At 50.1% G+C, this 10,215-nt stretch overlaps 1 protein-coding gene across 1 annotated transcript; it reads left to right on the top strand.

Annotated features, from left to right (window-relative positions):
- The first annotated feature begins 1,642 nt into the window (after positions 1-1,642).
- On the top strand, positions 1,643-9,370 carry ccn2a (cellular communication network factor 2a). Its single transcript, XM_059949319.1, has 5 exons — positions 1,643-1,802; positions 2,295-2,517; positions 3,325-3,576; positions 3,889-4,100; positions 8,201-9,370. Exons 1-5 carry the CDS (start codon positions 1,740-1,742, stop codon positions 8,498-8,500), a joined length of 1,050 nt encoding a protein of 349 aa, XP_059805302.1. The 5' UTR covers positions 1,643-1,739; the 3' UTR covers positions 8,501-9,370.
- The last annotated feature ends 845 nt before the right edge of the window (positions 9,371-10,215 follow it).

Raw genomic sequence — 10,215 nt, 5'->3', positions numbered from 1 at the left:
GGGCATCTTATTAATAATTTTAATTTAATTTACAGATACAACCTGGTATGAGCCCCTTGCCACCCAATTACACCCCACATGACCAATTAACCTACTTTCGGACTGTAGGAGGAAACTGGGGCACCTGGAGGAAATCTACGCGGTCACCGCGGTAAAGTACAAACTCCTGACAGACAGTGGCGGGGACTGAACCCACATCGCGGGCGCTGTAAGGCAGAGCGCTTACCGCGCTGCCCCCGCAAGAGAACATCTGCGGATGCTGGAAATCCAAGTAGCACACACTCAGTGCTGGTGGAACTCGGCAGCCCAGGGGAAAAAGTACAGTCGACATTTCGGGCCGAGATCTTTCAGAGTCCAGTGTCAGACGTCAACTGTACTTTTCTCCACAGATGCTGCCTGGCCTGCTGAGTTCCCCGCCCCCCAGCATTTTATGTGCGATGTCACCCCAATACTGGTGTTAGGACACTTCTGAAAATAAATTAGAAAAATGACAGATGTTGGAAATCAGCAGTTACAGAGAACATAGAATTGTACAGCATAGGAGCAGGCCATTCGGCCCACAGTGTTGTGCTGTACCAGCTAAAAAGGAAATTGAAGACACCCACAATGTCCATATCCCTCCATCTTCCTTATGTCCATGTGCTTATCCACACGTCTCCTAAAAGCCTCTAATGTATTTGCCTCTATCACCAGACCAGGCATCCACCACTCTCTGAGTAGAAATCTTGCCCCTCACATCCCCCCCCCCCGAGCCTACCCCCTCTCAGCTTCAATGCCCTCTGGTATTAGAGCTTCCAACTCTGGGAAACAGAGATCTGCTCTAAACACAAAGTGTTAGATGCAGATGCTGTGGTCAAATCAACATGCTGGATGAACTCAGCAGGTCGGGCAGCATCCATGGAAAGGAGCAGTCAACGTTTCGAGGCGAGACCCTTCGCCAGGACTGAGCCTGAGGTCTACTCTATCTGCGCCTCTCAGATCTCCCCCCCAGCCTCGGGCGCTCCAGAGAAAACAACCCGAGTTTGTCCAGTGAAAGCACCTGCCCTCGAAACCAAGCATCATTCTGCGCCCTCTCCAAATCCTCGCTCTCCAGGTGAGGCCGAACCAGCGTTTTGTAGAGTTGCAACGTTAGAACGGAAAACGGCGGAAACACTCAGCAGGTCGGGCAGCATCTGTGGAAGGAGAAGCTGGTTCAGGCCGCAGAGCCTTCGTCAGAACTGTACCGTCTTTATTCCAAGATATAAATGGGTTACAGCGCGCCAGTTCAATAGCGGACCTGTGCAGCAGAGGGAATCACATCTGCGCCGATGCTCCGCCAAAACTCCCCTCATCTTCTCATCAAAGGGTTCCCATTTCCCCCAGCGGAACCTGTTCCTTTTGCTGCCCACTCCATCACAACTCCCTTGATCCAACGCCCGGTTGACTTTGAAGGCCAGTTTGATATTTCTTTTAAAGTTCGAGGTCTTTTAAAGTGGGATTATTTTCATTAATAAAAATAAAACTATTTTTGGTCCGGCTTTGAGACCGCTTTGGGAGTCAGGAATTGAAAGCATGCCGGAGGGATCTGTGCACATCTGACCGCCCAGGAATGTCATTCTGCGGTCGACCCGCCCTCTCCGCGCTTATTTAAACAGCCGCCGAACCACCCGAGCGTTCAGCACGGCTCAGCTCTCGAGAGTTTCGGCGACGTTGGGCTTTAAAACGCGGAGCTGTCGGTAGAGCAAAAATTAAAAGAAAAAATGCCCGGCGGAGTAGATGCGCGGCTCGCCCGGGGCTTGGCTCTGGTCCTCGTCCTGTCCTGGGTAAGTCTGCCCACCGGGCGGTCTCCGCGGGCGCTTGGGTGCTAGAGATGGCCCCAAGGTTTCGACCCCCGGATTTCCCCCCACACGACGCGCTGAAGCTCCGTCCGGTCGTTTAAAGCGCCCCGGCTGAATCTCGCCCTCGCCTCTGGACCGGTGGACGCCGGTTTCGGGGACGCTGCAGGAAGCTAATCGGCGGGCGGGGTTGCGCATTTACACAGACTCCTCGTTTGGTGTCTCGCTAAACTAGAACGGGATTCAAAGTAAACTTATTATCGAAGGCGGTGCATATCACCATATACTGCCCCGAGATTCGTTCTCCTGACCGGCCTGCAAAAAAGTTAAATTTTAGTATTTTAAATAGCCAGAAAATGGATGATTCGTGAAATGTGCACAAGCGAGAATCTGTGCAAGTTGTGACCCTAGCGGTCGTGTGTAAAGGGCCCGATGTAATTGTCTTGACCTTTGCTCTGTGTTTTTTTTTGTTTCGTCCAGACAGGAGCCGCGGCCGAGGAGTGCGCGTTCCCCTGCCGGTGCTCCCTGGAGCCAGTGCGCTGCCCGGCCGGCGTCAGCCTGCTGATGGACGGCTGCGGCTGTTGCAAAGTCTGCGCGCAGCAGCTCGGCGACGAGTGCGGCCCCCGGCTGCCGTGCGACCTGCACAAGGGGCTGTACTGCGATCTGCCCGCGCACGCCAACCAGCGAAGTGGCATCTGCTTGGGTAAGGCTCCGGGGGGCCGTAACCGTGGCAGGGTGGCCATTCCACCAGAAACCGGCAGCAATGCGATAATGACGATATAATCCTGGTTATTCACGCATACAGAGCCGGGAGATCTCCTGAAGGGGGAGCGGGAGGGTATAGGAGGAGGACATCGAACGATCTGATGCGGGAGGAAGGGTTACCCAGCACCGACCCCCGCTGAGATCCTCCCCAGACCCGCTGGTGACTCGGAATGAGTCGGGGATGGGAGGGGGGCAGTTACCCGACAAAGCAGCGCTCAGGGCGGGAGCGTCAAGTTTTAAACCGCGTGTAGGCTTCTGACAGCAGGCTGGGACTCGAATGCGTAACTGCCCGAGTCACTTGTAGGGTTGTTAATGCAAGGGTAAACCCAGAGCGACTCACAAACAAAACGCGGGAGGAACCCAGCAGGTCAGGCAGCATCTAATGAAAGTAGACGTTTCGGGCCGAGACCCTTCCTCAGGTCTGAGAGGGAAGATGCTAGAATACTGTTTACTCCTCTCCATAGATGCTGCCTGACCTGCTGAATTCCCCCAGGTAGGTGTGTGTGTGTGTCTGTGTGTTTCCAGCGCCTGCAGTCTTTCTCGGGTTTGAGAATAAGTACTAGCGGCTTTCGATAGATTTTCGGGAGGGGAAGTAGTTCGATTAACAATTCACCCTTATCAACTTTTTTTTTGCTGTTGAAGGTTATTTTTGTCTGCCATCTCTCTCTTATATTAAAAGCAACGGGTTGATGCTTCAGGCGGAGCGGTTTTCACCCGAGTGTCTTGTTTCTGATCTGTCCCTCAGCCAGGGAGGGCGCGACCTGCGACCTGGGAGGGGTGATATACCGGAGCGGGGAGACCTTCCAGCCGAGTTGTAAATACCAGTGCACTTGCATGGACGGAGCGATCGGCTGCGTCCCCTTCTGCAGCGACGACGTGCGCCTGCCCAGCCCGGACTGTCCGGCGCCCAGGCGGATCAAGATCCCCGGGAAGTGCTGCGAGGAGTGGGTTTGCGACAAGCCCCGTGACCGCTCGCCCTTCAACGCGGCCCTGGCGGGTGAGCATTGACCCTTCGGTCTCCAGCCGCAGAAATGCGGCTCGTAAATGTCGAGTGCGTGAGCGAGCGAGCGAGCGTTTGTCGGCAGAGTTATATGAAGCAGCGTCAGACTTCCAACTTCTACCGCAAAATCGGCGACGGGCAGCTAGCTAGCTACTGTGATGTGGTGGGAGGGGATTTAGCACCGAACTGACCTTGACTGACTTCATTTAGACTCCCGTAAACGCAATAAATCTTTCCACTTCCCACACAAGTGTATCCCCCGTGTCCACGAGGAGGTTTCTTGACCATTTCTGCTTCCCAAACTTTCAGTTTACAGGCAGGAAGCTGTTTTCGGACCTGACTCGAGCCAAGTCCGCGACAACTGCATTGTCCAAACCACTGACTGGAGTGCCTGCTCCAAGTCGTGCGGATTGGGGATTTCCACCCGCGTTACCACGGACAACAGGAAGTGTCGCCTGGAGAAGCAGAGCAGACTGTGTATGGTCCGGCCTTGCAACACCAACTTCGGGAAAAGCATCAAGGTATTCACCGATTCCCCCCCCCCCCAAAAAAAAATTCCAGTGGAACTGCTTCTGGCGTCCATAGGGCATAATCAGCCCATTCGACCCCGCCGCTGCATCAAGGTTAATCTATTATCCCTCTCAACCCCATCTCCTCATAACCTTTGACACCCTTACTAATCAAGAACCTGTCAGCCTCTGCCTTAAATGTACCCAACGGCTTGGCAATGAATTCCACAGATTCACCACTTTCTGGCTAAAGAAATTCCTCCTCGTCTCTGTTCTAAAGGGACACCCTCTGGTCCTGTACGCCCCTACTATAGGAAAGACCCTCTCCATATCCACTCTGTCCAGGCCTTTCTGCTTTTGATGAGTTTCAGTGACACTCTTCTAAACACCAGTGAGCACAGAAGTCCCATAACAGAGGAGTATCCCCTACTACTGCCACTGTCGTTGGGATGTGATGGAAGATGCAATTATAGTTTTTAAAAATTTGCGGGTGTCTCGTCCGACACAAAAAGCTTTTTAGTAAGCAATATTTTTGCAACACCCCTAGCCCTCCCCCCCTGAAGTTGATGAAAAGGAGGGAACGTGAAAGCAAAGTGATGCAGAAAAACTTCCATAAACCAGCAAAGTTAATTGGACCCAATAGTGAAAATTACGAAGTTTGCATCATTAGAGGTAAATTGACACCAAGTCTGAATCGGGTTGTTATCTGATATATGTTGTGAAATTTGCAGCATTGTGGCAGCAGTACACACAAAAAAAGTTGATGCATCATCCTGATGAAGGGTTTCGGCCTGAAGCATTGTCACTAACTCCTCCCATAGATGCTGTCTGGCCTGCTGAGATCTGCCAACATTTTGTGTTTTTATTTGCTGTATCATCCGCCTTTCCTTCCTCATAGTCTCACTACGCCCTGCATCTAGAGTCTTGGAACACTACATCACAGAAACAGGCCCTCTGGCCATTGATCGGCCTAGTCCCATCGACCTTCACCCAGACCACAGCCCTCTGTACCCCTCCCGTCCGTGTACCTATCTGAATTTCTCTGGTGTGCTGAAATTGACCCCACATCCATCTTTTCTGTCAGCAGCTCGTTCTGCACTCTCAAAATCCTCTGAGTGAAGAAGATTCCCCTCATGTTCCTTAAACATTTCCCCTTTCACCCTTGACCCATGACCTCTAGTTCCAGTCTCACCCACCTTCAGTGGGAAAAGACTGCTTGTACTTTATCCTATCTATATCCCTCATAATTTTGTGTGTCTCTATCAAATTTTCCCTCAGTCTTCTACACTCTAAGGTATAAGTTCATTACCCATTTGACTTTTCCCTATAACTTGGGTCCTCTAATGCCCTTCCCTTGGACAACATCGGTGGCGTGGAGAGGGGAGGCTTGCAGCTTGGGCAACTGCCAGTCTTCCATATGACCCTGCCCAGGCCTGCGCCCTGGAAACTTTCCAAGGCGCAAATCCATGGTCTATCGAGACTAACGGAGGCTTACACATAACTTGGGTCCTCCAAACCCAGCAAAACCCTTGTAAACGTTCTCTCTACTCTCACTCTTAATTACACCTTTCCTGTGGGTAGGTGACTAAAACGGCACACAATCCTCCAAATGAGGCACTTTATACAACTTCGGCATCCCATTCTTCCCCCCCCCCCCATACCCAATATATTGATTTATGAAGGCTAATATGTCAGATGCTTTCTTTATAATCCTGTCGACCTGTGACACCACTTTCAAGGGCTGTGGATCTGTATTCCCAGATCCCTAGCATTCACTGTGTGCCTTGGTTTGTCCTGTCGAAGTGCAACACCTTGCAGTTGCTGTATTAAATTCCATCTGCCCGTTTTCAGCCCGTTTCACTAGCTGGTCCAGATCCTGCTGCAAACTCTGACAGTCTCCCTCGCTGTCCGCTAAAGTCCCAATCTTAGTGTCACCCTGTGAACTTGCTGACCCAGTTTATCCATATTATCATCCAGATCATTGAAACAGATGACAAAAAAATAAAGGATAAAAGCGATCCGCTAGTCACAGGACTCCAGTCAGGGGGGCAATCGTCTTCTAGCGCTCTCTGGCTTCTCCCGCAGAGCCAGTGTACTGTCTCATCCTGACCGCCAAGCACCTGAACCTTCTGGATCAACCTCCCGTGAGGGGCCTTGGTGGAAGCTTTGTAGACAACATCAACTTTCCTAGTAACCTCCTCAAAAAAAAAACTAAGATTGGTTACACATGACCTGCCACGAGCAAAGCCGTGCTATCCCTAATTAATCCCCGTATATCCAAATATTCATATCCAGTCCCATGGGATACTTTCCGATAACTTCCCCACTGGCGATGTCAGGCTCCCCGGCCGATAATTTCAGTTTATTGTCATTTAGAAACCACGAATACAATGCAGTTTAAAAAAAATGAGACACCATTCCTAGAACTTCTTTTAAGCTGTGGAACTACATTGGCTATCCTCCAGTCCTTTGGCTAAGGATGGCTTGTATACCTCTGCTAGGGCCCCTGCAACTTCTGCCCTTGCCTCCCACAGGGTCCGAGGAGACACCTTGTCAGGCCTTGGGGATTTATCCACCATGATTTGCCTCAGAACGGCAAATACCTCCTCTCTAATCTAGAGTCCATGACCTTCTGCTGCATTTCCTCACATCTGTAGACTCTATTTCTGTATAGCAAATGAATACAAATACAAAATCCCCATTTAGGATCTCTCCTGTCTACTTGCATACTGCCGCATCCTCATCCCTATCTTTCTGGTTCCCGTTCCCCTGCCCAGATAGTTTAAAGCCCCTCCAACAGCTCTAGAAAACCTGTGTACAAGGATATTGGCCCCCTTTGGGTTCTGGTGGTAACCCATCCTTTTTTGTACAGGCCATATCTTCCCCAAAAGAGATCCCAGTGATCTAGAAATCTGATACCCTGCTCCCGGCACTAATTCCACAGCCTCCCACTGATCATCCCGTTCTTGCCCTCACTGGAACGTGGCAGAGGCAGCAATCCTGGAAGTCCTGTATTTCAGCTTTCTGCCTAACTCCCTATAATCTCTCTTCAGGATTTCCTACCTACATTGGAGCCATCATATACCACGGCTTCCAGCTGTTGGCTCTCCTCCTTTAGAATGCTGTGGGCCTGATCTGAGACATCCCTGGGAGCTAACAAACCATCTGTGTGTATCTTTATCACATCCACACATTCTCCTATCTGCTCCCTTAATGATGGAATCAACCATCACTACTTCACTCTTGTTCTCCACCACCACCCATCCCTCCTGAGCCAGAGACCTGGCCTCTGTGGCTGCTCCCTACGAGACGTTCCCCACCCACCCCTCCCCAACAATATCCAAATTGGTATACTTACTGTTGCAGGGAATGGCTACAGGGTACTCTGCACTGGCTGCCTATTCCCTTTCCCTCTCCAGTCGGTCACTCGGGTACCTGCCTTCTGCAGCTTAGGAGCCGTGGAGAGATGGTCGGCCCTGTCTATCACCTCCACATTCTGCTGTCCGAGCTGAAGGTCACTGAGCCGCAGTTCCAGTCCCTCGACAACTCTAAGGAGCTGCTGCTCAGTGCCCGTCGTGCAGTTAGCAGGGAGAGTGGGGGCCTCCCAAAGTTCCCACGTCTCACGCAACGAACGTATCAATAACTCTGGGGCCCATTCTCTAGCTATTTGCTAACAGAGGGGGAAAATACTAGAAACTTACTTAAATCTGTGCTTGCCAAAGCCGGGCCACTCTAACAAAGTTCCCACGTCTCACGCAACGAACGTATCAATAACTCTGGGGCCCATTCCCTAGCTATTTGCTAACAGAGGGGGAAAATACTAGAAACTTACTTAAATCTGTGCTTGCCAAAGCCGGGCCACTCTAACACTGCCCCAGTCCAACTGTGGCCGCTCCGCTTGCATCTCCTTTCTTTTTATTGGCTCACTCACAAGGAGACTTGAAGTTTTCAAAAGGCTCCCACCCTGCTCTCCCAACACTGAGGGCCAAAGAGCCTGGACTGTACCGGACTATTCTATGTCCTTTTGGGTTTCTCCTGTTAAACTGCTCTAGGTAGTTGAGGTATAATTTCCCAATAAGTCATTAAAGCTTCGTCTCCTCCTGCTCCCACAGAAAGGCAAGAAGTGCGTCCGAACTCCAAGGCCATTCAAGTCGATGAAGTTCGAGTTCTCTGGCTGCAGCAGCACGCGATCCTATCGGCCCAAGTTCTGTGGAGTCTGCACCGACGGCAGGTGCTGCACCCCTCATTCCACCGCCACTCTGCACGTAGAGTTCAAATGTCCAGAAGGAGACATCATCAAGAAGAAGATGATGTTCATCAAGACCTGCTCCTGCCACCATGACTGCCCGTCTGACAATGACATCTTCTTGTCGACCTATTACAGGAGAATGATTGGTGACTATGCCACATAGACGCTTTGGCCTCTAACTATTAACTGGCTCCAGGAGCCCTTCTAAACTCCACCTGGAGGCAAATAACTCCAGCAGTTATTAGATTGCTTTTATTCAGATTACAAGGATAGATGACTACTTGCTTTCATCATTATCCTTGTGTGAAGTGTTTTAAAATGCAGATTTCTACATCAATAATGGAAGAGAGAAATTTCTAAGCTCCCCAGGTTTAAATTGGTCCAAGTTATAAATATCTGTACCTTAATAGCTCACAGCACAGTCTAGGCCTGTCCTAATGATGAATGAACATTTTTTTGACCCCTTCAACCTGTGAAGGATCAGAGCTTTGCAGAGCTTTGCGATTGACGCTGAGCTAGGTGGAGCATGATAATCTTCATCTTGCTGGAGGATTTGAGAGTCTTGTAAGTGAGGCTTACAGCCTTCCCCGCCCCCCCCCCCCCCCCCCCCACCAACTCCACCACCCTGTACTCTTAGTGCACACTGGTAAAATCGAGGATCACTGATGTCAGATCCCTGAAGTAATGACCATGGTTAAGTGTTAGAACCGCGTTTTTTGAGCCTAACTAAGCCGTGGCCGACTACTTGTATCTGAATACGATTCAGTTTCGCTCCTTTTTTGACTTTTGACGTCGTATGCCATGCAATCGCTTCCGATCTTGCATGAAACCCTAACTCGACTCGCAAGAAAGCATTCTTTTTAAGGTTGCCGTGTGATTAGTGTAAATATGTGTACAGTTTTTTTTTACTGTAATTTATATTCTCGCAAAGTGTTTTGATGGTAGGCTGTTATTGAAACTGTTTCAGTAAGTTTGGAAAAGAAGTAAATATTTGCTGCATTTTTTTTAGAATAAAATTCTATTTTTCTACAAATGTCTTGTTTCTGTTGACATAAAGCACAATGAGTAAATAAAAGTGTTGGGTTGACATTGTTATTCCGCCAGGCACTGATTATAAATCTGAATGAACGGGTTAATATATGAGGAGCATTTGATCACTCTGGACTCGTAATTGAAACATGGTTGTGGGGGGGGGGGGAGATGAATTTTATTGAAACCTACTGAATATTTAAAGCAGCACACAGAAAATGCTGGTGGGGGACTCTGCAGGTCAGGCAGCATCTAAGGAAAAGAATAAACAGTCAACGTTTTGGGCGGAGAACCTCCTTCAGGGCCGAGAAGGAAGAGGGGAGAAGAAGCCAGAATAAAAAAAAGATGGGGGGGGGAGAGGGGAAGGAGGCTAGCTGGAAGGTGATAGGTGAAGCCAGGTGGGTGGGAAAGGTCAAGGGCTGGAGAAGAACGATTCCGATAGGAGAGGAGGGGACCCATGGGGAGGTAATAGACAGGTGAGAAGAAGTAGAAGTCAGAGTGGAGAATGGGGGGGGGGGGGGAGGGAATTTGTTTGCCTTTAAGAGAAATCGATGTTAGTGCCGTCAGGTTGGAGGGTACCCGGACAGAATAGGAGGTGTTAGAACAGAGACGAGGAATTCCTTTTAGCCGGAGGGTGGTGAATCTGTGGAATTCCTTCCCACAGAGGGCTGTGGAGGCCAAGTCATGAGGGTTTCTTTAAAGTGGCGGTGGATAGGTTTTTGAATAGTAAGTGTGGCAAAGGTTATGGGCAAAAAAAGGAGGGGAATGGGTTTGAGAGGGGCGATAGATCAGCCACGATGGAATGGCAGAGAAGACCCGATGGGCTAAATGGCCTAATTCTGCTCAGTG

This window comes from Hypanus sabinus, chromosome 24, assembly GCF_030144855.1.
Source record: "Hypanus sabinus isolate sHypSab1 chromosome 24, sHypSab1.hap1, whole genome shotgun sequence".
NCBI classification, from domain to species: Eukaryota; Metazoa; Chordata; class Chondrichthyes; order Myliobatiformes; family Dasyatidae; genus Hypanus; species Hypanus sabinus.
Note: the sequence above shows the minus strand (reverse complement) of the source record. Positions and strands in the feature narration are given on the sequence as shown.